Here is a 27,480-nt window from a genome sequence, read left to right on the forward strand (position 1 = left end):
GACCTAACTCAAATTATTATACACCAAATTAATTTAATTATATATCTAAACTATACCCAACAACCCAATGCAATCCTAAGATATATATCCTAAATCAATTAAAGGCATTCGATAAATCATTGAATTTGTTTTTCATTGAGAAGAAATTTTAACATTTAATTTTTATGAGTTTGATAACCATAATAATTTTTATTTAATTCAAAATTTTCAACAAAAATAGTTGAATGAATTAAGTAAATAAATAACTATTTATCACTTAAAGTTGAAAAGATTAAAAAATTATCTTGTTAGTTTTGTTAAAAGTAAAATATTCAAATTGTTACATTTATTTTTTTATCCAAAATCTCTAAAATAATATAAATTATTATATTAATAATATTAAAATTATGAAATAAGTAATTTTTGAAAATTAAGATTTATTATTATCAAACAACATTATATGTGGTACTTAATTTTATTAGGGTAAACTACATTTGTGATTGCCCAACTATCAGTAAATTTCTTTTTTGATCATTCAACTTTAAAAAGTTACAAAGCGATTGCCTTAGCCACCCAACTATTTCAAGTGTTTTCATTTTTACGACAGCCTGTTAGTGATAAAAAAAAATTTTCAATAGTTATGTAACCATTTTATAACTCTTGATAGTTTGGTGATCAAGAAAGAAATTTATCAATAATTAAGCAACCACTTTATAACTTTTCATAGTTAGATAAAAAAACTTCTAATAGGTTTATTTTACACTTTTTATTAACACAACAGTTTTATAATGTAAATTTAACACCTATAAAATTTTGTATTAAAAATGTTCAACACTTAACCTTTTAGTTTATCAAATAATACCTAACTTAATTTAATTAATTAGTTTATAACATTAATCCAAAACATATAATTAACTATCCTAGAGTAAACGTCAATCTAATAATAATTTATCTTTAAATTAATCCAGCAAACCGATTTCACATCAATCTAAATTAGATAATGAAAAATTGATCCCTCAATTCATATTGTTTCTCATTTCAATATCTATATTTTTTGGTAAAAAATCAGGAAAATGAGAGAATCGTACAAGCCCCCGAGCGGTCCAAGGCGATTTTCGAATGTCCGACTTTTTAATCATTGGATATAAGAATTGTTTCAGATCTAAAGCTGATTATAAAAATGATTGGTTGTAAGGATACAATAATAATGCATGGCGAAGAAGATCGTTCTGGTGTACTTAACATGCAGAGAAACATGCAAACGCAGAAAAAAAAATCCGTCTTTCACCTTCTAACCATTACAAAACTAAACTTACAACACTGTATACCAACACCAAGGCCTTTTCACCCAAAATTAAAATAAATAATAATTGAAAGCCAGTGCATTCGAGACGACTGGGAGCCCCCCATATCTCGAGCAGAAGAAGATACAACAGCCCATTCTCTCCCTATTGTGAAACAAATAAATGCCCAACACTCACCTCAAAGACAGTTGGAAAATTGACCAATGATGATAGATACAAAATCAAGAATGAATCAAAACAGCAAATAGCGGATCGAGTTATTCATTCAGCTGCTAAAGCAAGATGAGGCCTCAGAAAAACAGCCCCCTCCACTACTATTTCTTTATTTCTTTCCACTATGGTACAGGTACCAGATTCAACTCAAGTGGCTTTAGTGCTCCTTGCACAATCTCTTGAACTGTTCGGTTACGACGACAAACATCAGATAACTCTTCAACAGGGATCATCAGGACATTGACATCAGCTCCGGAGGCAGCATCTGACAAAGCTTGCAAAAATCTTATGCGTTCTACTTCCTTGACAGCAGCCAATGGGATCAATGAAACACTTTCCTTAGCCCACTCCAGAGCTTGCATCCCATATGCTCGAGTTAGTGCTAGAAGTGCATATGCTACCTAAAGTAGTGAAAGGCCCCCACAAAATTAATCGTGTAAGATACTACTTCAGGCAATAGAGGTTTAAACTTATTCTGCTAATTAATCAATGAAGGTCAATGCGCATAAAATATGGAGAATACAACAAATGCAGTAGAAGCTACCGTCTCTAATCGAGAACTTGGGAGTGCTCCAGTTAGGGCCGCCACCAGGATTCTAGTAATGGTAGCTCCTCGCGGAATAATGACACTATCCCTTATGGATAAAAATTGTTCTCCCTTGCTAGACTTTGCAAGATCAAAGATATCAGACAAGAAGGTCAAGATGGAATTGGAGGCCTCTCTGCAAAAAAAATATAATTAAGCGATAAATTTCTAGAACATTTAATAATATATCATTAATTACCTTCAATCATAATTAATGATCATTACATTTTGAGATATACCAATATAATCTTTTCTTTTCTTTCTTTGAACATCTGAAAATCCTATTTATCATCCAATACCAGTTTTCTTCTTCTTCTCTCTCTCTCTCTCAATATAGATGAATTATTATTCTATCCACTGGCGGCAGATTTTTTTAACTTCTCAAGCAAGATTAAGAAACCACCAAGTGACTATTTTGGTTATTTTTATCTTTTTTAAAGTTCCTTTCGGTTAATTTTTATCTTTCTAAATGTAATACAAGGGCACATGTCGGATTTGTAGAATTAAAAAACTTCTACTGACAAGTGTATAGGATATTGATCATATATATTTACACATGACAGTTTCTCTTTGTCAATGAAAAGGAAAGATAAATAAAAGTATGTTTTAATCTTAGCTGTATATTTAATTTTGATCTAAGGGTTAGATACGAGTGTAGAACTCTTTAGTATTACATTAGTGTAATTGGATCTCTGGATCCCTTTCATACATATATATATGTGTGTATGTATATATAGAGAGAGAGAGTACACATATTTAACTAATGAAAATTTTAAATCAAACAAATAGTTAGATAATTTTAATTTACTCGAAAATTGAGGTGCATGATCTACATATGAAATAAAATGATTGTGTTAAACAAATATAAAATTGTGTAAAAAATACAAAAAGCAAGTAAAACTAACCAGTATTAAGTGAATCACTCCTCATACAGACACACACAGATGTCATTAAGAAAAAACTTTTATGTTTAAAAAAGTTGAGTAAGGTTTAAAATGTCAATATAGAAGCCCAAAAGTCAAAGGCTTCTCCTATATCCAAGTGCTGAATAAAAAGAAAGATATTCAAGTCAAGTCAGACTGGAGTAAGCATGTATCTTAAGAACATTCTGATTACAGGCTAATAATGTGAGCAAAAAAACGTTGTGACGCCATGCATCGACATGGGTATGTTCACTATTTTCTAAGTTTCCCTTGTATTCGAAGGGTCCTTATATGGTTATATCCCCATACCCATGTCCAGATACACATAAGACAATTGTTGGACATGGATGCTTCACGAAAATTGATGTCAAAGCAACAAATATTGTGCATGCACAGCAGACAAACTCATGCAAAAATACAGGCAGTGGGAAGAAAAGAGGCATACCTGTGCTGCACTGTGATCCCAATCATCGCGCAATCTACTAAAGCTGGAAATATGGAAGAAGGAATGAATAATTGAGGACAATAACGAATGCACCTTGATGCCAACAGAAAACAATCATCTCCAATGTCTGGTCTTCTGGTGAACTCCTGTGGCAACAAAATATGTAAAAGTAGACATATTTGCAAATTTAGATGACTGAACATAAAATATACCACTCACTGAAGCCTACCTTAATACTTGTGAGAAGACATGTTGTGTGCTTGAAAAGCGCCTCGATCATATTTTTGAGGTAGCTTGCACAAGAAGGATCAGAGCCAAATATCTGCAGGGCAAGTGCACTGACTTCTCAGCATTCTAATAAAGTTAAATTAGCAACATTAACATAGAAAAAAATTGTACCTTTATAACTTCACTAGAGAGATAAAGGAAGCAAGGCTGGTGGTGTTGTTGATACAGGCCCTGAATTTCTTCAAGCATTGCTCCAATTGTGATTCCCATAAATCTTCCAGAAGTTCTCACCTAATAAAAAAAACTTTGAGATCACTGCTGCTGCCTAGTAATGCTGAATATTTTCAGGCAGAAGTGAGTGCATATAAGAAATTCATCACTTTCTTGTTTTTCTATGCCAAGTATAGGGGATAGACCCAGCAGTACAAAGATGCTTGGTTTGATCCCACAGCCTGTAAGGTGAATCTGCCACTAGGCAAAACCCACAGCTCAGCTAAGAATAAACCTTAATAACATAATAATAGCACCACCCTGCAGAGTAAGGATTGCAGATTCCAATCGACTTAGTCTCCAAGATAGTAATTACACAATTAATTTAACTTCTCTCAGGAGCCACTCAGATTTCCTCTTAAGATGCACATGTTATGATTTGGAACAGCTAGGTTTTCAAATCCATGCAAAATACAAGGAAAGAAGAGTAGAGCAAGAACTTATGAGAACAAAACTACAAAAAGATCAAATGGCATAGATTCAAGTCCACCTAAAAAAAAACACACTAGGTTTAGTACGCAATGGTAGAGGCATACCATGTTCCATGATCAAACAAAGTAATTTAACAACCATACCTTGAGAATGTAATCATATAATTATGAATTTCATTGGGAGATGCCAAATTTGCATCTAAGATGTGTTTGGCAGAACATTTGTTGACAATCAAACTTCTAAATTCAGTTAATAGAAATTCATTTTGCTGAGCTAACTGAGTAGTACTTAACAGCATAGCAGACTCACAGCATATTTGCAGGCACGGCAAAGAGACTCCATGGTCCGCATGTCCCAAGCACGACTGCAACATAAGCAGTTAAACAGATCAGATAAAAATCAGAAACCTAGCAACACTAAACATAGTGACAACCTATTTCGGAAGTTGTGGAATACTTACAGATCAAATATGGCTTTGAATATTGGCCAAAGCCTGTGAACTGCATCTGCAACTGCTCCAGGATGATTCACATACCTAGAATTGGTTCCAGTTGCACGGTGAAAAAACCTCAACAAACTAACAGAAACAATAATAAAAAAGGATGGTGAACATTCATCTCACCGAAAGATATATGCAAATCGATCTATGTAAACTGTTAATTCTCGAGCATGTTTCTTCTCTAAAACTTCTGGTCCTTGGTTGATAACTTCCTGGAAATGCATCATAATATGATCAACTGTCAAAAAATAAGTATTACTAATTACTCCCATGGGAAACAAACTAACCTGTAAAGGAGTAACAACTGATGAGCACAGTTCCTCCAAGGCATCCTTAGCAGGCTCCGGTGGAAGTTCAGTAATAACCATGCTGCGTAAACAATTTAACAGCCATTAAGAAATTAAATCCATATCTCCCCTAAAGTAGCTGAGTAACAAACTAACCTCAAAGCTTCTACCAAGTGCAATGAGTCCTCAGCAGAGCCCTTAAAACTACCTTCCCCATTAACTGCTGTATAGTATATATGGAAAAGCTGTTTACAGTAAGCACAAAGCTTTTTCCGGCAATCTGCATTCAACATAAACAAAATGAATGCAAAGTTAAATTTCAGAATGCAGAATAGTACAGCAAAATATATTCACAATCTACATATTATTTCAGGCAACTAACTATACAAAAATTTTATCAATTTCAAGGATATTTGAGAAGATTCCAAACATACATACATATATGTACATATATATATGTATATGATGAAAGCAATATTCTTGTGCACAATTTGTTCTTTTCTGACTTTTCCTTCCTTTTTCTTTTCAAGAGGGATGCGGTATTCCATTACATACAACCTCACAAAATGAGTTCATGATTCTCAAACACAGCAGAGTTAAAAAGTAATGAAACAATCAGTTCAAATTTTAGTTCCCACACTTAATATGATTTTAAAAAGAAAAGAGAAGATACAACGACAATGCCCAACTATTGTTTGTCACATTTTGAAAGTGGATGACTAGCAATGACATAAAAAATCATCTAAGTACAACAAGAAGCAACAATAACAGTTAGTCATGTTATTACAGGCATGAGCATCCTTCAACTTGTTGTGGGATGTATACCATAATATTCCATATAGAGAAAGAATGCAGTAAAATAGTTAAAAAGAGAGAAAGAATGCAGTAAAATAGTTAAAAAGAGAGACACTTCACCATCACATATGTGCCTAAATGCCAAAGCAGCAGCTGCTGCAGAATCTTCAGAGGTACGCATGCCGCTCATGAGAATATCAATCACCAAAGGCAACTTAGAGAAACCACTTGGTGCAGCGTCAAGCCACTTAGAGTATGCTCCAACGATTAAGCACACTGAATTTTTACAGGTACATAAATTTTGATTATTGAATTCTGATAAAAAAAACTACAAAATATAAAAATAGTAAAAGAAACTACTCTGCAGTTTGTGTAGCAGCGGCTCTCCAAGAAAAGCCAGCTGAGAGCAGGCATATTGGACTCAGAACACATCCGCTGCATCAGGAGATGTTCTCCCTGCAGGCCGTGTCACCGGTCTGGGGACAAAATGTAGACAATATCACACAGATTTAAGTGGTAGATTACCCGTCTGAAGAAGCTGGGGCTGATGAGGCAGTTTTGAAAGCAGATCCATAACCTATAAAACCATTACACTTACCAGTCAACAACATTCACAGAATGTGTATCCTATGTGTTATACAATAGATATGGTGTCAAAACATAACAACAGATAAACTGACTGTACAATCCAAAGATCAACGCAATTAGCACTCTCAAGTACAAACTTTCATGTTGTGAATTTTCTCTTTAGACTGCGAATTAATTCCAGAATAGTAACAGAAGAACTACATAACTTTTAGGGCTGCATGCATATGTATTTTGTTCATAAGTGAGTCACTTTTTTTTTTCGCTCATAAAAGAGAATCGCATTGAACATTACTTAATTGTTAACACTGTATATGCATATATAAAAAAGATAGAAATGGGAGATAATGTTAAGACCCAAAGTAACAGGCTAACAGACCCAGGTAAAATATCAAAGTGGTGTATCAACAAAGAGAGTCGCGCATGAGAGGAATCTAAATATACCTGAGGCATTACATTTGCTTCAACAACTGAAACATAATTTGATATAGCTCGAATGCAAAATAAAGCAGCCTCAGCTGGACGCCATTCACTCTGTTCATTTCTACAGCTAGATACAGCCTTGGCAATAAAAATATAAAAGAGAAGAAAATCAATTAGCAATAGAGAAATTCTAACAGCATATTTAGTTCAGTGTAGTGGAATAAATTAAAAATGTAATAGCTATTCGGCGGGAATGGAATAGAGAGGTAACCATTAAAATGAGAATGTAACTGAACAAAGGAAGCTATCAAAACGTTTTCTAGCAATTCATTGATCCAATTCCAGACCAGGCCACAAGAAAGCCATGGAACTTCACCAAAGCTATGTAATCAGGCACCATACAGAACCTAGAAAAAAATCCCTGATATTGCTAATATGAAATAAAAAAAATCCAAAAAGCCTATTCTTATCAACATCAATTTTGTGGTTAGATTTTCTTTTTCCTTTTGGACTGAGTAATTATATTTGAAAACATGCCAAATTAACTTAAGAATACAATTACCAGTAGCAAGATAAGCAAAATGACTGTACAGATGTTTCTTAGCACCCACATAACTGATATAGGCAAGGAAAGTAAGTGGAGGAGGATGTAATGTTAACTCAAAGTTACCAGAATCACAGAAGCATTCTTAGCATGACAATGCCATGCACCATTTCAACTTTGAAATTTAGCTTTCTACTACAACCCTCTATTATTGGGCTACTGCAGTCGTGAAGAAAAGACAGACATTATGAATAAGTTTATATTGCAATTAAAGAAAATAATAAATACCTCTACAAGCTTCATGTATAGAATTTGTAATGTTGTGTCACCGCCTAAAACTGATGCTGCATCAGTTAACACATCCGCAACAGCTAGCAAAATAACCAATCCCATCAGGGTTTCATCAAAGCCAAAACATACCTTTAAAAATAAAAAAAGAAATGAAAACAAACTAATCTAACAACCTTTACATACAAAAGATAATTGCAACCAGATCAATAACATGAGACAATTATTTCAGTATATCAGTACAGATAAAATGAATTATCAAGTCACCTACTCTAACAATTTGATAAGGACCTAGTGATTCAGATATAAGAGAAAAAATGTCCAGAAGCAAACTTCATGTTATCTAATTGGAAACATGCTTATGATCTACAATAAACAAAAGAAATAAATAAAACATAGCGGCTGGAGAACTCACTCTTTAATCAGAAAGATGCACATGATCTACCATTTACTAATTTTTTTCACAAGAGAAAAGATAATAGCCAACATGAAAATAGCCAATTATTACCATATCTAGTCTGTTTGAACTCCTTGAGATCCTCATATGAAAGATTTTGATAGTCATCGGGATATTGAACTCGGGAGCTCACCTGTAAAGAAAAACAACGACACTCCAAAGTCTTAGCCAATAGAAATACTCTTTTAAACCTTGAACATGATTTTCATTCTTTTGCAATCAGTTAAACTTCAGCTGCCAAAATGATTTTGGGCTATTGTTTCCTTTCAGAAAAAATATATATGTACTATACCTCATATCAAACATTGATTTTCATAAAATATTGAACACAAACATTAATTTTTTTGTTAAAAAATAGAACACTGAAGATAGTAGCAATTGACAGCATGCAGCCTTTTCCCTCAAAATACCCACAACTTCCCATCAGAAGAACAATAACAAAGGAATAAATATTACAATCTACAAATTCTTATGGTAATTATCTCATACATTAATTTAAAGAATGATCTGGTAATTAGACAGATACCATATGAGTTTCTGGCTAACAGAGAAGTAGGGATCAAGCTTCTGCAGACTTACTGATGTTCCATAGGTGAAACCAAAGTAGTCAGGCATTCAACTAGACACTAAGGTAAGGTACCAGAGAAAAAAGCACCTCTTCAGATACCAGGTAGGCAACTATATTCAGGCACTTCCAATTGATTCCCAGGGCACACCTTTTACTTATCTTTTTAATTTTAAAAAAGGAACACACTGGGACTTTCTACAAGAATAAAAATGATTAATAGCGTCTATTTGTTGGAGATGGCATTGCCATCTTTCTTTCGGTCTAGGTTTTCCACAAAAAAGGCAAAGACATCTTAAGTTGGTTGCTTTCATTATCCAGAACATTTCTAGAAGAGGTATACAACTTGTTTTATCCTCAGCTAAGTGAGCTGACTAATATGTTTAATTACTCTTCTCTTCTTTCCCTTAACTTCATGAAAAGCTGTCCCTAACTTTATGATCTGAAAAAAATAAGCATACCCATGTATTTTTGTACTAAAACATTTAGAAAATAAAAATAAAGAATACAGTGCCAATAGTCTATATTCTTAAATAGAGACCTTTGTTTTTGTACTACAATGACTTTGCATGTGGTAACACCTTGCTTCACTTGAGCAAGCATTTTTTAGCATCTAGCACCCTGGGAAAACAAGGGCCTAATCACCCTTAGGACACCATTCACCATTAAATACAATATTCACTAAAAGAGTTTTGACATTTTACTAAAGACAACACCATAGCTAAATACCCAAAACAGTGAACTGGCAGACTCACCAAGGATACAAGAGACTCATACGATTGACGAAAAACTTGAAGCCTCCGGTTTCTCTCAGCTTCAATGGATGCTTCATCACCAAATGAAATATCGAAATTCCTGGCATTGAAAAGCATTTCAAATCAATTAGAGTTGGCAAAACAGACTTGAGTCCAAAAGACTGTCCTAACCAATTTGAGACCGAACTCGATCCGATCTAAGTGAACTTAAAACGTCAAAAGCCCAATCCTGAGAAAATCCGACCCCAAACATATTTGAGCCCGAGCTAATCCGAATTTAAAAATAACCAAACCCAAATTGATTCAAGCTCAAAATGATCAATTCCCAACCTGAGATAAGCTTAATCCAAAGAAATCTGATTTAAACCTGCCTATTTGCCACATCTAAAATCAACAAGTCATAAAACTAGACAAGTTCCGCATGAACTAACCTTTTTGTCAAGATAACCTGAAGATTGTGCCAAAAGTTAAACGTCATTGAAGCAATATCAAATTCGGGAAGTGAAGCAACTTCTAGCAAAGCATTCACTATCATCATGGCTTCATTTGAACCTGAAAAGGTAAATCCATCAATTGAATGGTAAAGAGAAAATTCACAACATTGTCAACAGTGTTCATGGTAACAACTGCAACTTGCATTAATTCAAATAATCCATTATTAAGAGGTGAAAGCATTCAACAATTATTGAAATTTAAATATATAGTACCAGTTGCAATCAGTTCGACATATGAATCACCCATATCTGCAAATAACCGAGCAATGGCTTTCACATCTTCGTCATCCTGAAATCACAAAGTAGAATTTAGGAAATGAAATATCAAATATTGTAACTTCCTCAAATATGTAACGATGTCCCATGAAGAATACACAAGCAAATAGTTGTCTGAAAATTCTGCTAGGCAAACCCTTGAAAGAATCACAAAAAGACAAATAAAACATCTCAAAATCGCCCTCATAATATAAAGCACTAGCAATGGAAAGTTTTATAGCATTAAACACTGTTCTGTCTTCTATGACATAAATAAGATATATAATCCCAATTATACAATATTGTAGTTGACATATAAAGTAAATCATCTCAAATTCCACCCAATTGTTTGAACAAAGAATGAATCAGCTCCTACATACTCCCTTCTAGGTCACAGCTAAGGAATAAATCTACTTCTAATTGTTTGAAAATAATGAAGATTGAATTCTAAAAACAATGACACACTGCCTTATTGACACTAATACATTATATTTGCTGTCTCCAAGATCAACATATGCCATGTTTTACAAATAAGAAACAAAGTTACACTGTTATTGAATATTCAGTAATATACCAACCAAAATCTAATAGTTTTTCCATTATTATCCCCAAATCGATCCATTGCCTGACAATATGACATGATTTTTTCCATCAAGAAGGAAAACAACGAAGTGGGAGTGGGAAACATTTAAAGAATCTAATGTCATACCTTTGAAGAATCTCTAAGTTGTGCTTGTAGACTCATAACTTGAGGGACAATTACTTGAATTAATGGCATTTGTACAGAAACACCACCAGAGCTTCCTGATGCTGTGTAGTGTATCAATTCAGAAACAACTGCAAGAAAAGGGAAAATAATGAATGAAACCCAATGAGGGTATATCCCCATCTAGCTACCAGAATATTTTAGTAGCAACTGACTGAGAATATTTTCTCAAAAACTGCAATACCATTCACAGATGCCTCAGAAAGTATATCACAATTCAAACTTGAAAGAGCCGTTAGGACCAATGGGTGAGTTGCAAGTACAGAACCAGGGATCCTGAAACCAACAGATGTGGAAATCAACCCATGAATGACTGTAAATTCAAATGAGCAAGGAGAACTATCATATGATTATCACCCTCAAGATAATAGAAACGGAGGAAGTCAAAGACATTATCTATTAATTAATTTCTGGATAGACTCAAAAAGTGGAATACGTTTAAGCAATCAAACACTGGAATAACTTAGCTGCTAGCACAGCTAATTTAACCAGTAAAATCCCCATCCACCCACACTAACCATGCACCAACTTAAATCACCCACCAATACAACCCATTCCCAGGGAACAGAGTCCATATATTCTCCCAATAGAGGCTTAATGCAATAAAGAAATAAAATCTATCATCTTGGAGTTATATCAGAAAACTTTTAGAGGGCATGCCAGTTACAAACCATATCACAACAGAAAAACCCTCCTGCTGATTGTAACAATGATCCAACTTATAAAAGATCAGGTTTTACTCAAGATGCTTTTAATGAGGTGAATAGAATCAGAAAAATCCTTAATCTTCCAACAATTGCTTTTGCATAGTCATACAAAAATCTCATAACAAAAACATCTATACCTATGCACCAGTCCATTTACACAAACAAATCCAGAAATACTAAAATCTTAAATAGATCCCACTTTCAATAGAAGAAAATAAACAAGGTATCACTCCAAATTAAAAGCATAAAAATCAACCAAACTAATCCCCTATTGAAACAAAAACAGGAACATAGTATTTGTCCATAAATAAAAGGTACAATAGAACATACATACCCATGCTTTAGCCGAAGCCAAGAAGCAAATGCCTCAAGAACCTGATAAATCAATCATGATGAAATAACATAAGAAGCTACTTAATCAACATTCCTAAGCAAATATATAATGTGTAAGAATCATCAATCTTAATTAAATCTTCTTTCTTATTGAGAACCTTAATGAAAATTTAATTGACAAGACATCTATTAACTAGTTAACAAGCTAGAAGATATCTTCTTCCTATTTTCAATATTACATGCATAAGTCTCCCCCAACCCCAATTTCAAAAATTAACTTTTTAAGGGAAAAAAAAAAAGAAAAAATGTATATTTATCATATCACAATAGATCACACAATAAGCGACAAGGAAAAGAGGCAACGTGACAAGAGGTGTTTCTTTCTCTACCTCCTAGTAGCAGGATTAGGTTTATGACAAATGCAACTTAAACTCCACATTGGAAAACTCTACAATAACCCTTGTCTTTTGAACAATAAACTTTTGAACAGAAAAGCCGCCTTTATTTCCTATAGAACATACCAGCTATAAATTTGCATTTGGCTTATCATTGAACCATATTATTATGAAATTAAACCATTTTTTGACAAGTGACAACACTCTATGATTGACACATCAGTACCTATTATTATGAAATTATGTGGGTCCAGTTTTTGTAATCATGATTTTTTTTATTCGTTCCTTTATAATTTGGGAATATTAGATGATAAGCTCATTTTCAATTATCTTCTTTTACAATTCCATTTTAAAATATTACATGATTTAAATAGATTTTAACTCTATTTAGTTCAATTTATTTTAGTCCTACGCAATTTTCATTTTTTTCATTTTAATCTCTAAGTTGAAATCTTAATTTATTCGATTTAATAACTAAGTTCAATTTTGACTTTTATACTAGGTCCTTATGATTTCGGTTTTAATTTTTACAAATTCCTTACTTTAATTTTTTTTTTTTACAAACTAATTTATGTGTCATATAATTGGTTATTTATTAATATTTTACATGTTTACTTTTTTAAACAATTCACATACAACATATATCATAAGGACTATTATGTACTGATTCATTTATATTAAATTATAAAGAAGTTGAAATAAATGATTTTGAAAATGGTGATTTAATTTTATAATTTAATTTTAAATATATTATTTTCAAGCATTACAATTTTTAAATATATTTTAAAGAAACAATATAATATATTGTAATAGATAAATACAATAAGCCTGCGCACCGGACAAGTATGCAAACTAGCTTTTTCAAATAATAATATTTTAATAATAATATTTAATTCTAAAATATTTAATATTGAGTACTTAAAACAATACTATATGTTATTAAAACATAAATTATATAAACATTTAAAATATTAAAATTATTATTAAAATAATATTTTCTATTAATATTAATGCTATTAAAATATTAAAGATTTTATATTTAAAATATTGATAAAGCTTCAATATGTTATTAAAATAATAAGTAATATCCATTTTTTTAAAAATATATAATAATAGGCTCAAGTGAAATTATGCCTTGATCTAAATAATCATGTTTCTATTCAAGTCGAACAACTTGGAGTCAGTTTTTTTACAAAAATTGCCTTCCCCTTTTCAAAGGGGAGAGACCGAAAACATAACTTATTTTCTACTGGCCTAGCTATTTTCTTGAGAAACAAACACATGGAAAATATTTTCCTGAAGTCATTTTCAACAAACCAAAACACCCTAAGATTAAATTTTAAAACTAACAACCTTGTTTCACCTTGACACCCATTACCTTCACTATAGGTTTCACATGCATGCCAAGCAATACGTAACTTAACGCAAGCAAGTTTATGAAACAATTACACTACAATATGCAAAATCAAAGAGAATAATTAATACTTAGTCTTAAATGTCTTGAATTCTAGAAGCCTTGTTTAGTTGAATTTTTTCCCAGGAATTATTTATATATTTCATTAATAGAAACTGAGTAAGTTGACAACAATTAAGTGACAATTAAGTATGTGAAATCAATGTGGCAGGCAAGTGGGAATAGGGAGAACTATGTGACAATTAAGTTCATATTCCTTTAGCACAAAAGGTTACTGGTTTATCTTGGCTCTCTGTTTAGACATTTCTTTATTTTTATAACACTTCTGTAGTTGTTGTGAGTTCGTTTGCTTCCAACTTTCCCCTTCATTCTTAATTCATCACATAGATACTAAATTAAACTACAACATAGAAGTAACAGAATAAGAAAAGCTCCTACCTGCTCTTTCAATTCACTTATACTTAAACAAGCTGTCAGTATGTTAAGAGCAATTTCCATTTGAGAAGTTAGCTCTTTCTCAAATTGACGGCGTCGTTCAGGACGAGCAGCTATCTTGTAGTTGAATGCTTCCTGGTTATAAGCAAAAAACAGTAATCAATGCCATAGACAAAATGCAGCCACATTAAACTAGTTTGTCCAAACACTTTTTTAATACAATTTACATGTTAGGAAATGTTTATAAAGTGTTTGAAGTTCTCTCCAACACTAAGGCATCAAGAAAATGTTCAAAAAGGATGACAGCTTTCTCCAGTCATAGACTAATTAGACCACTAATAAGTTCAGAGCGGTTATTTAGAAGGTATGTACCAGAAAAAAAAAAAAAGAATCAACTAATTAGCAACTACCAGTTCAGAATGTCAAATAAACTATAGCTAAAAGTGAAATCAGATGGATATGCCAAGCTATAAAGCATTCAAATGATCCAAACTAGATAACTTAAGTCAAAAATTTATACATACCTCAGGTAAGACAGTAAGTAGCTCCAAAAAACCTGGAATATACTCTGGATGAGCGTTCATCCCATCTCGAAGCCAATTGACAATGCCACCATCTCCCCAGTCTTCTGCAGGAACATGTACAGCCAAAGCAGCAACTGCAATGCTAATCTACAAAGCAAAATAAATGAGCCAAAGCGTTTCATGTTTAGCCAAATTATAGGTTATGAGTGTATAGTACCTGAGTCCGGACAATAGCAGGCCCTTTATGGAACTTTTTCAACAAGTTCTGCATTTGAAATATCAGTCCAATAAGATCTCTATAAAGGTGTTGCTTAGCATTACCAATAGGAGAATGCATTTATATGTGCGTGCACATAACAAACAGAACAGCAACTTATATATGAATTTACAGCTGTAGCAAGATAGAGATAGAGCAGATTTAAAAGGTTAATAAAACAAATGAACCATACAAGTTTAATGATCCCATTCATATACTTCAAAACTATGAAAGTGGGTGCAACACTAAAATGATTCCTTTCTCGGAAAAGGATAAAAGTATACATATACTTTCATAAGTTGGATTTTGTCAGCAGTTGATATGATGTTCGAATCTAGGTTTCTTCAGTGGTAAAAAATATACATGATCCAACTCACATTTAAGGAATCCCTTAATTGGCGAAAAGCTTCAGATGGTAATTCTTCAAAATCACGTTGTACCTATCAAACAAATGCACCACAAAAAGTAAAACATTTTTTATCATGAACATTGAGCAAATAAATGCATGTTGAAGTTACCTTGCTTCTAAGTGTCTGCGAACAAAATATTAAAGTCTCTGGATTGCTAGTGGCATCATGAAGCAAATTATCAGCAACCTAAGAAGAAAAAGAAGGTTAAAATGAGATACACGCACACTTAGATGAAAAGAAAAGAAAAATTGCAAAACAAGCAACACGAAACAAACTTTCAGACAAGGTTAAAATGAGATACACACACACTTAGATGAAAAGAAAAGAAAAATTGCAAAACAAGCAACACGAAACAAACTTTCAGACTACTAGAGACCAACAGAAGCTTAATTACATATTTTTAGATTAGAATTAGGTTTAATTACTAGTAATTAGTGAGAGATTAGATCCAGAATGGCCACTCCACTCTTTTGAAGAATTTGGAGTTCTCTTCTAGGAAGATGCTAGATCAAGCTTTGAAGATGATCAAATTTGAAGATTAGCTTGGAGAATTGAGCATTTATTTTCCTTTTCCTTTTATCTAGATTTGATTGGATTGATTGGATTGATGTTGCTGCTTAGATCTAGGATTACTTATGGAAGAGTGTTGAACTAATTTACTAGGTTTCAGATTCATGATGAATCTTATTATGAATTCTTGATTGATTCTTGAATTTTATCTTCACAATATTTTGGCTATTGGACTTAATGTGGATTAATCGATTAACATCCCCCCCCCCCAATTAATCCGATTTCACGCTTGTGATCTGGAGAAGTTGGTTCTTCTTGGAACACCCAAGCACCATAAGTCCACGAGAAGCACCAAATCAAAACCTCCTAGGAACAACACTATAGAGTCTCACAAAGCAAATATAGCAGCCTCCCACCCTAGTTCAAAACCCTCAACATCAATAGATCCTAGGCTTAAGGTAGAACAAGATTTGAGAATGGATGCTGTTCAAAAATGAATTGAAGAGCATGAGAAGTTGATTCACTAGGAAGGAGTCTATCAATCTATAGAAAAGCAAGTAAGCAATTGTTCGAAATGGTGAAAAAGTTCTTAGAAGCTCTATGTGAAGTTGAACCTAAGCCATGAGCCCAAGACACCTAATGATAGGTTGATAGAGGAAAGTGTGGATAATGATAATTCCTTCGAGCAATCTAGGACTCTGGCGATTGATGTGGCTCTAGAGCAAGCAAGAGCTAGCTTAAGATATATCGAATAGCTAAAAATCCCAATTGTTAATATCAAGAGAGTTAACAATGCTAAGGAACAAGTAAGAATTGCCTTTAGTGGGGAATTCCATGAGAGTTGTACTTAATTACCTTAGGATAGTCCGGTAAAGGTGTGAGACTTCCCGATTTATCTAGCAATGAGACTAGGAGTATCAAGAGAGCATTTAGGTGCATTTAAAAGCTTGAGAATAGCAAAAATTGCTAATTAAATCCAAGGTAAGATTACATGTCCATGAGATAGATAAATAGGAGGATTCACAAGTCTAAATCCATCCATACTCGATTTCTTCAAGGGAATTACTTAGATTGCTAACCTAGTTTTACCTTTTATTAATTGTTGATCAATCATTAGGATAGAGATGCAATTGTGTCTAGTTCCGATGATTAGTTAATAATGCTAGGATCATTCTTTGCATTTAGCCCTTCACATCCATCCCATGAATTTGATCCTTAGAATACTTCCTTTTAGAAGCAACTCCTTTGTAATTATTACTTGATAAAAATCCATGCATTTGCAAAAAAAAAAAAAAGGCTTCTAGGTTGAATATTTGTTGTACATGTTCCGCCCTATCAAAGTGGAAGCTATCATAAAGGCTCTTGTAGCTAGTCTACTGGTCCTGCTTGAGATATGGATCTAAATAGAGCACAATGATGCCTACAATATGATCCATGTATCAACCCAACATAAAAGAAAGGGATAGTTGTTGCTTGCTTATTCTAACTAATAGCCAAAAACATTTTAATTTGACAATTTCTAAGAATTATGAATTGTATAGAGAAATAAACAAAAACTTTCTAGTATATGAGCCTATAATTTAATACATCAGATAATCTCTAGACTGTGTTACTCTAAGTCTTCATTTTCTCGAGTTACTCATGTTCGACCACCATATCTAACACATATAGGCACAAGTATGGGGACATGACCCTCCAAGGATCCACCAAATACATGGAAAAACATGAAAAGAATTGAAAGTGTCAGTGTCAAACACATAACATATTTGACACTTACACCTAAGTCCAAGTAATGTAGTCTCCAATTAAGTCTCATGTGAATCCTTTGCTTGTCCTTCCTCTAGCATCTTGGATCATGCAAAAATAGCAATATGTGCTAAAAACAAACAAAAAGGCACACTTACAACCAAGTTGACCTTCAAGGAAAAATTTTGAATGATAATGAAGATGCTACAACAAGTTCATCCCCTTGCCAAATGAGCTTAATAAAAAGGCCAAAAGCAAGCATAGAACCTAGTAGCAGCAAGAGGGTGGCCAAGGCATGCTCTAAAGAAGTTCAAAACAGCAAGAGAATGCAATGATTAGCCAGTAAATGGCTGCTAATTATGTTACTTGAACTTACGTGTGAGTGTTGAATACAGGTATACATCCTACGCAAGTATGGTCAGATTTTTCCAAGTTATTCCATGTTTGGAGGTCATATCCTCAAATCCATGTGCTAAACAGAGTGTCAGACGCAGGTACTTCAAAAAAAATGAAGAGTCGAAGCAACCTAAGCTGGTAATAACAGTTCATAAGACTAGGTAAGTTACACGTTATAATCCTATTCAATGTGAAACACTAACAACTTTTCTTAATCTCACATAGAAATGTGCATTTGATTTTCAAATATTTGTTTCAGCTTACTTTTTTGTTCTCATTCTATGTTTATGTTTCATTTTGATTATTGAACAAGCAATGTTGTTAAATTGTTGCACCTGAGTGCCAAACAACAAAATCACATCAAACTTTCAGGCAAGGCACAACTGATGAGAAGATGCATGCCTAGTGTTTTGATACATTGCATCACTCGTTAGAGTTTATTATTAGAATTATATATCTTAAGCTTATTACACGAACATATATTAATGTATAAAAATATGTATATTGTGTCTTACTTCCCTCAGATAATCTCTCTTTTTTTTTTTTTCATTTTTTGCCTTGTCCCAAAGATAATATAATGGTTATAGAGCCTAGGGTCTTAGCAACATTGAAGACAAGTACGAAATGCAAATAATTCCACTTCCCTATTTGAATATGTTTTCTATGGAACTTAAGCAGCGTAATCTTTTCACAGTTTAAAAATTAATATTCTCAATAAAAACTTTTTTTAAAAACTCAAATACTACCAATTCCTTCCAATTATCACAATTTACTCAACCAGACAACGCAATAAATCACAGCACTATACCAATAACTAATCTCCCAATAATCCTGAAGCTCAACATTTGGATTTTGGCTGAAGCTCCACCAATAAAAAAAACTAAAATTTCTAAAATATACGGAAATAATCATATCCGATCACGTCTTATTAGCACAAATCGAACTAAAAAAACTCAAAGAAGAGAATACCTGCCAAGCGTCGATTGTGCGTTGAAAATCTTGCAACCATCGATCGGCTTGCATACGCACTGCATCGTCGGGGTAATGATACAGTGCATTTAGGGCTTCTTTCACAGTGTTCTGCAGCTCCATACTCTGCATTTTTATTTCTCTTTTCGATTTCAAAATTCAACTGTACACTCGCAGAAATAAGGGGGGAAAAACAAAACCAAAACCAAGTTCTCTTTGATTTCGACTTCAACTCTATTGTTAAGAGATTTCACTTGATTTTATCTCTATATTAGCCTGACTGCTTTGGGTTCTGCTCTTAGGGGTTTTATTTTATTTTTTATTTTTATTTTTATTTTTATTTTTTTGTCTTTGTTTTTTAATGAAATTTTGGGAGGGTTTTTGGCGCCCCTCAGTGAATTCGGGGGGCTTTGGTGAGCTCTGATTGGTGGTAAAGGCGAAGGGCAGTGAGATTTAAGCCGTCCGTTCTGTGTGATCTTTGACTCTCATTCTGTCTATCGCGGATGGCCATATGATTCTTGTATTATCATATCTCTTTATGGGTCTAATAGACACGTGGACGATGATAATTGGGTTTTGATCAGAGTTAATTTTTTATTGAAAGAGTTAAACTTGATACTTAATTTTATATTACTTTCCGGTAATTTAATAAGCTATTATAAGAGAAGTAAAGACAATCCATGGGAAATCGAGAAAGTCTGTAGGGAGAAGCAACTCTCGCCCGTCCGACGGTCTCTTTCAAGAGCTGTGGATTCCCAGACCAAGTCACAACCAGTCTTTCATCACTGAGAAAGTTCTAAATATCCTAAACCAAAGGCTGATACTTCCAACTGAGCTTATCTTGGCATGCCATTGATACAACACTACCATTTCTTATGCATAATTTGAAATACAATCTCACAAACTACTACACCTTTCCTACAAGGCAAAGTAGTCAAGTTGATCCATAACTCGAGAGACATCCCTTCCGTCCTTGGTGTTAATGCTCCAAATTTTCCGATGCTATAATTTGGTACTATTCCGCAAAGTGCAAGAAAAATCCTCAAAAAATAAATGTTGACTAATTAATGATTAGAAGTGAGGTAGGACATCGAAGAATTTCTTATTGTATAAAAAGCACTAAACTACAATTTTTCCAAGAAAAAATAGTAATAAGGTGATTGAGGGTTATTAAAAGAGTATTCAAGAAATTCATATCGATTATATTTAGAAGGATTGAATTACTATTTGGGCCCTAAATTTAGTAGTGCTTGAACTTTTTTTTATCCAAATTAGTTCTTGAAATTGACAATTATTTCTACATTAGAACCCGAACTTTATCATATTAGAACATGTGTGTACATTTTTTAATTCATCTAGGATAAACGCTTTGATCGAGTAGCTTTCTCCGCTGTCCTCAAGCTCACGTTTGCCGGGTGTAGGCTCGCTTCAAATAAAAAATTTGCAAAAATTACCAATGGGATAATTTCATAATTTCCCTAAACTTTCGGGTCAAGATTTAAATAAGAAAAAAAATTCTAGAAATTTTATGAAATAATTTCTTGAGAGAATTTTTTCTCTACAACTTTCTCTTAAATTCAAGTGTATAAAAAATAATGACTCAAACTCTCTTTATACAGGCAGAGTTTAGAGAGTTCAAGTATAATAATACTAAATTAATACAATATTTATCAAGATAAATATTTAATTTAATTTAATATTAAATCTTATTAATTGATAGAATATTTATCTACAAGATAAACATTAAATTAAATTTTATATTAAGATAATCACTTTCATATTTAATTAATAAAATATTATTAAGGTAAATATTAAATTTAATTTAATATTAAATCTATTAAAATAATAATATTTTTGAAATAGTTAATCTGAAATTAAATTCTCTGGTAGAGTCCCAGTAGGAGTGTAATTCTTCCACTATTCAACCACTGAAGACCCACCGCCGCCAACCATTTGCCGACCAACGGAATACCGTCGATGCAGTCGTCGACACCCTAAGCTAGTTCGGTTGCTGTTGATTCGGTCTGAGCCAGTGACGGCCCAATCGATCCGATCTAGCCACTGGTTAGACCGTCAGTCTGGTTTCACATGCCAGGCCTAATTCGACCAATTTTTAGGTCTTGGTCTCAATTTTGGGCTCCCGAGTCCAAATTACGATCTCTGGTCCAATTTTCAAATTTAATTACTCATTGGGTCAATTGTCTAACTTGAAAAAATAATTTCCAAAAATATCATACTAATTTGATTAATTTAATTTTAGTTGATCAAAATTAATTTTTCCAAAAATCACTTATATTTTTCAAATTAATTTTTCAAAAAAAATCTTTAATCAAATTCTCTAGTTGAACAATTCTTACGACTGTCCAATTTAATTCCACATCAAATAAATCGACTCAATTAAATTATTTCCAAATTCGTAGAATTTTCTTCTAATTAAAAAGTAGTATAATCGAGCTTTTGTTGAGCTAACGGATGGACCAATCGGACATATACAATTAGGCTTTAGTAATTGCAATTATGTCCAGAAGCATCGTTCTGATAATTCGCAATTACTTATTCATGAAGTCAGTTCACAATAAGTACCATGATTGAAAACTCCTTATTGTATACTATTTACAAAAGCAATTCATCGAACTGCTTTGTCCAATGACCTCGTCATGTGTGTGTTACCCTCATATGATATCCTTGATTCCTTTAAGTTAAATTTGTTCACTCAATACAATATTATTTCATCTCATTGTCACCATTGTGTCTTCTTAATGATTAATATGATCACTGCTAACAAATTACTGTGATAAATTGTTCGTTCGAGAATGAGCAACTCGTGACCACGTTCCATATTTATCAATCCACACAATGCCAATGAGAGGATATCATTAACTCTTTAATTGAACTATGAATTCCACTGTTGCTAGTAAAGTTATGTCATACACAAGTCATGTGCCCAACATACCGACTATCGACTCAATCATCTTTTGAGTATAAGCCTCCACTTATATCAAAACACATAAGTTACATACACATAGTCAGTGACAAACTCAAGATTTAGATAAACCACACCATAAATGTCACAAGTGAATTAATTCACAAACAGATCCAGAATTAACTCATCTTGGGTCCAGTCCAATGTATTATTCTGCCAATAAATATATTTATGTCTCTACCAATGGAGTCAACTGCTCCGATAGTCGAGACTAGCCATCTCCTCAATTGGAATTGTAGATGACATAATAATCCTTCTCAATATTTGAATCAAATGCTCACATTGATTCTTTTACGGGATTACAGACACGTTTAGATTATCTACTAAAGTAAGTTATCTTTCTCGCAATGTAAACGTTCTTACAGTGCCACTTACCATTAGTTTGAACTTACACAATTAATGAGCTAATATTTGTTTGTCACAATTTTGCTAAGCATGCAAAATATGAAAGACATAAATACAAAAGACATAATAGTAAAATGTGAAATTAACTTTATTTATTTATTCATCATTCAAATAAATAACAATTATATGTTTACTACAATATGGGCACATTTCTCAACATATTTATACATGCAATTTAGTATAATTCACATACTTACTATGCTACATAATTATTTTCGGGTCCCACACGAGCTTACAAAAGCTCTTTTGTTAAGCCAAGCATGAATGATGACCAAAATTATGAAATTGTCAAAATTTTGGATTGACGTCTCAACATCATGACCTCCACGTTGCGACATCGTCAAACAGTGAGTCACGTCATGACTTTAGACATCCTGACATCGTGATGTCACTCATTGTCGACCAATGTTGCGACGTCAAAATCTCAAGGTCATGGCATTGCCCCTGTTTTGGCAACTTAACACTTTAGTACCTATTCATTTGCTTTCAAACCAACATCAAAATGATTTCATTCAACCTTTCACAAGTATAATGCTATTAAGCCATGTCAATCTAAACCAATTAAAGCATGAAATAGTCCTATTCAACCATTTAACATTTGGCATATGCAATTCCATATCAATTATCCATATCCAAAACACATCATTTGCCTATTCAAACATGTTTCATTATGCAAATTTAAAGGCAAAGCAACTCAATAAACTTGGAATGAACTAGCTAAACATACACTAAACTATGAATCATGTTTAACATTCAACTTACATTTTCTAATTCATTAACCAATCTAGTTATTTCAAATAGTCCAATTGCAAATCTTAACATGTCAAACCATTCAAGAGCAAGATTATCATTCTCGTAACATTAAACTTGAACAAGTTATTGTTGGGAAAAATCCAGTTCGAAAACCATTTTCTTGCACAGCGGAAAATAAAAATTTTGAAAATCGACTTAGTTTGTGATATTTATAGCAATAAACCCTAGACCGAATTCACACATGTATTTTTGGATAGATGAATCCTTGTCAATCTCGGCTTTCAACCAAACGATCTTTTCCGCTATTCTCGTACCACGAACTGCTCTGAATGTGGGCTCAAACGATTCAAATCAAAACACAGAACTAGAAATAGTTTTCTTTTCTTTATGGTGAAAACAAAAAATGTCTTCTCAAATAGAAACTGACAGAAATTGTTATTCCGGAAAAGATATTCAATAGTGGAGAATAAATTCTCTCTGTTTTCAAGCAGAGTAACAATATATTAAAGTTGTGTCTAAATAGCCCTACTGGTGTCATTTATTTATAGTGAAAGAAGGTAGAACCCTTATTAAATTGTAGAAGTTTATTTCAACTAGAAAAATGAACTCTTAGTCTAACTAGAAGTATAGGTGGCAGCAACCCTAGTAAATATTACTAAGGTTTGTCGTCCACCCCTTTTAACATTAGAGGCTTTTAGGCCTTTCCCATATCAGGTCCAATTATAAGTACTTCTCGAGCTTTTAACCAAATACTTTATAATATAATCCAATCAAATATTTGTTTTTCTATTTCCTAAAATAAACTTCTCAATATATTTCCAATTACATAATCTTCTCAACCAATTCTAATTCCGTTAAAATCATGACAACTTTACCGTAAAAAAGTCTATGAGAAAACATATTTAATATTTCCACATTCAATGGTTCACTAAAACCAAATGATTTATTTTCATTTTGAACTTCATTTAATTCAAAAATATAAATTCATTTGCGGTCATTTTCATTTTTCGTTTTCATTTTTGAGAAAGCTACATTCATTTCTAAATGATTCAATTTCTCCATTTTCATTTTCATTTTAGAGAAAGCCATAATAATTCTCAAATGTTTCTCATTTCTCCATTTTCACCATTTCTATTCATTTCTTTTCATTTGATTCAATATGCAATTCATTTTTGGTTTTAACAAGCTAGCAGAGGGATCGATTGGACATATGCAATTGAGGCTCAAATGATTTATAATTAAATTCCAACTTTTCGCATATTAATTATAAACTCATTTAGTTACGAACTCATTCCACTATAGTATCGTGATTGAGCTCTCCCCAATGACATACCATTACGAAATCAACTCGATCAATGCTCATCCAATAGCTTTATCATAAGTGTGTTACCCTCATAGGATATCCTTAATCTCTTTAAGATAATATTCGTTCTCCTAATATAATCCTATTTTATCTCAAGGTAACCATTACATTTTCCTTCATGAAAAATCAATTACTATCAAATAGTAATAAAGTCATTTATCACAAAAACGAATGACCCGTAGCCACGTTTACTTTTCATCAACCATGTAATGCTAGTGAGAGGATATTACTTACTCATGTCTCAGGCTATGAATTCCATTGTTGTGAATGACGCTACATACTGAAGAAGTTGTATACCCAACGCACCAGCTTTCGGTTCATTATCTATTTGAACTCAGGGTATTACTTATATCAAAGTATACGAGTCACGCATACATAGTCCGTCATCCACTCATGATTTAGGTATGTCACACCATAAATGTCATAAGTGAATAAATCCATGAACGAATTCAGGATCTATTCTCCTTGGGTCCAGTCCGATGTATTGTCTGTCCTTTCAGTCACATCTATATCTCTATCTACAGAGAGTTATCCGTTCTGATGCCTAAGACAAAACATATCCCAATTGGACTTGATAGACGACACATTAGTCTTTCAATCGGTTTGCTCACTTCTGATTAGACTAAGGACATGTTTAGGTTCGTCTACTAATATAAGTTGTCTTTTTATATTACGATTCGACCACATAATATCACTTAGTATTAGTTAAACATTAGACAACTAGTGAGCAACATTTACTTTTATTTTGCTTTGCGTGCAAAAACCATATGAGGAAAATTGTACAAAATATTAATGTAATTCATAAATAATTTTATTAGCCAATTTGTTTGAAAAAATTACAAGTGTACTTAGAAAAAAATACTACACTTAAAGCACCAGATCAAACTGTTATGTACCAATTGGATTACAAGCCATACCAAGCATTCAAATTCAACCATCACTATGTTTACCATCAATTACCAAAACAACATGACCTTATGCATACTAAGGTACCTTAAAATACATGTCACAACATGTAGACTCAAAATGGATATAATTCTATTGTCTTGTTGATAGTGTGTGCTTCCCATTGATCCGATTCGGCAAGTTTTGCAATGTGACAATCTATAAGGGAAAGAAAACAACTAGAGTAAGCATTAAGAATGCTGACTAAGTTCAAATAAAAATATTATGTTTACTGATCTGTCACAATTCGTGGTGGCAAAGCAGGTTCTTTCCGACACTTAATGAGATTGTTTTTGGCATAATTTAATGGTATTTTGATTAGTTTTACATTTTAGTATTTAATGCTTAAATAAGAGTTTTTACACAATTTTAGGTGTTTTGATGGCCCATTTGACCAATTCGGGCCTAGGGCATGACTAATGGGCTACTTGAGTGTGCAGAACGTCGTTTCTGGCCAAGGAACATAAGGGACAACTTCAGTGTCACAACACCGACATGCAATGTTGCGGCACTGAACATCGAAGCTATTAGGGACGAAATAGAGTTGATGTGGCGATGATAGGTGCTTTAACGTCGTGATGACGCGACGGAAACCTAGATAAGTGAGATCGTGTTTTGGCAGCCAATTAAGGTTTCTTTGTCCTATCAAACCCTAATTACTTCAAAGATATTTTAGGCACCTAATACCTTGAATGTAGCCTATATAAACCACATTATAACCACATTAGAAGGGAGTCGACCTAAATAAACAAATTTCTTTACACAATTTTATTTAGTTTTTAGTTTAGTTTATTTTATGTTTGCTTAATCGAGAAATCCTATTCCAAAGTTAGACAATTGCGAGTGGAGGATGTTCCATAATCATGATATTTTATCAATTAATTCATGAGCATTGTCTTATCATTGTTCTTCTATTTCTTTTTCGTTCATTAAATATTTTAATTGAATGTTTGTATGAATATTTGAATATATTGTGTGCTTAATATTTATCCCGCATGATTTGGTTGTTTCGTCAATTCATCAATTGAGTAAATAATAACCTAAAATTCAATGTTTATTCAAAAGACTTAGTAACTAGGAAGTGACGCTCCTAGTAAAAAGTCTAGACAGGTAAGACTGAGAGGGTATCCTATTGAGTAAAACTTGTGCCAAATAGTGAAACCGAAAAGGTATCCGTATGCTTAGGCAAGACCGATAGGGTATCTTAGGTGGTATGTTAGATGCCAAACCTGACCCTTTAAGAGGATCCAAGTATGACGTGTCACATTAGAGAAATCATCTATCTTTAAAACTATTTTTGGCGTATATTTTATAAAACTGGGGTTTTTAAACATTTAACAAAATAATAAAATAAAGTGTAAGCCATGTGGCATATAAGCTTAAAGAAGATAATTTTTATCGTATGAAATATAACACTGGATGTAACACCTTCTAACCCCAAACCATCGCCGGAACAGGGTTACGAGGCATTACCGGATATATCAAACAATTTACAAATAATTCTTAAATAAATAACAAACAAATTAAAATATAATCGTAAATTCATATGTTTGATTACCAATTGGCTTCATTTATTTTATTTTATTTTAAAAAAATTCAACAACATTTCTGCTTATTTTTACATAAAACCCCCTGCAAATTTCAACCGCAACCAATTCACAATCCATACAATTTCATATTCAGATAACCTAAACATATCTTAAACATTAACATATTAATTTACTAAATAAATAAATATTTGCATATACTGTTTAAATAAATAAACTTTATTCATTCTATTTCAGTTTAGTACCAACTTACCATTTTATAACTTAACATTTCATTTATCATTCAGACATTATAG

The 27,480-nt window shown here is 32.8% G+C and overlaps 1 protein-coding gene across 3 annotated transcripts; it reads right to left on the reverse strand.

The window, feature by feature from the left end:
* Nucleotides 1-1,247: 1,247 nt before the first annotated feature.
* Nucleotides 1,248-19,624, reverse strand: LOC105788374 (transportin MOS14). Of its 3 annotated transcripts, XM_012615264.2 has the most exons (28): nucleotides 19,189-19,331; nucleotides 18,200-18,354; nucleotides 15,676-15,753; nucleotides 15,535-15,597; nucleotides 15,119-15,166; nucleotides 14,902-15,048; nucleotides 14,381-14,512; nucleotides 12,135-12,175; nucleotides 11,278-11,369; nucleotides 11,037-11,164; nucleotides 10,286-10,361; nucleotides 10,010-10,130; nucleotides 9,579-9,678; nucleotides 8,310-8,391; nucleotides 7,802-7,884; nucleotides 6,991-7,107; nucleotides 6,487-6,538; nucleotides 6,082-6,237; nucleotides 5,323-5,446; nucleotides 5,167-5,248; nucleotides 5,003-5,091; nucleotides 4,841-4,915; nucleotides 4,690-4,744; nucleotides 3,850-3,969; nucleotides 3,680-3,772; nucleotides 3,451-3,596; nucleotides 2,041-2,218; nucleotides 1,248-1,897 (listed from the first exon to the last, which is right to left on the reverse strand). In XM_012615264.2, exons 2-28 carry the CDS (start codon nucleotides 18,224-18,226, stop codon nucleotides 1,619-1,621), a joined length of 2,784 nt encoding a protein of 927 aa, XP_012470718.1. In that variant the 5' UTR covers nucleotides 18,227-18,354; nucleotides 19,189-19,331; the 3' UTR covers nucleotides 1,248-1,618. The 3 variants fall into 3 exon arrangements, with proteins under 3 accessions (XP_012470718.1, XP_012470711.1, XP_012470724.1); XM_012615257.2 differs by lacking the exon at nucleotides 18,200-18,354 and having other exon boundaries at nucleotides 19,189-19,624; XM_012615270.2 differs by lacking the exons at nucleotides 15,676-15,753; nucleotides 18,200-18,354; nucleotides 19,189-19,331 and having other exon boundaries at nucleotides 14,902-15,043.
* Between the last annotated feature and the right edge of the window lie 7,856 nt (nucleotides 19,625-27,480).

This window comes from Gossypium raimondii, chromosome 7 (assembly GCF_025698545.1).
Source record: "Gossypium raimondii isolate GPD5lz chromosome 7, ASM2569854v1, whole genome shotgun sequence".
Taxonomy (NCBI): Eukaryota; Viridiplantae; Streptophyta; class Magnoliopsida; order Malvales; family Malvaceae; genus Gossypium; species Gossypium raimondii.

Coding starts and splice junctions, on each gene's coding strand:
- LOC105788374 (XM_012615257.2), bottom strand. CDS start 19,320: ATGCAGAGTATGGAGCTGCAGAACACTGTGAAAGAAGCCCTAAATGCA. Junction 7,108..7,801: donor TATACATGAAGCTTGTAGAG/GTATTTATTATT, acceptor TTTATTGCCAAG/GCTGTATCTAGCTGTAGAAA. Junction 6,238..6,486: donor GCCCCAGCTTCTTCAGACGG/GTAATCTACCAC, acceptor GTAAAAATTCAG/TGTGCTTAATCGTTGGAGCA.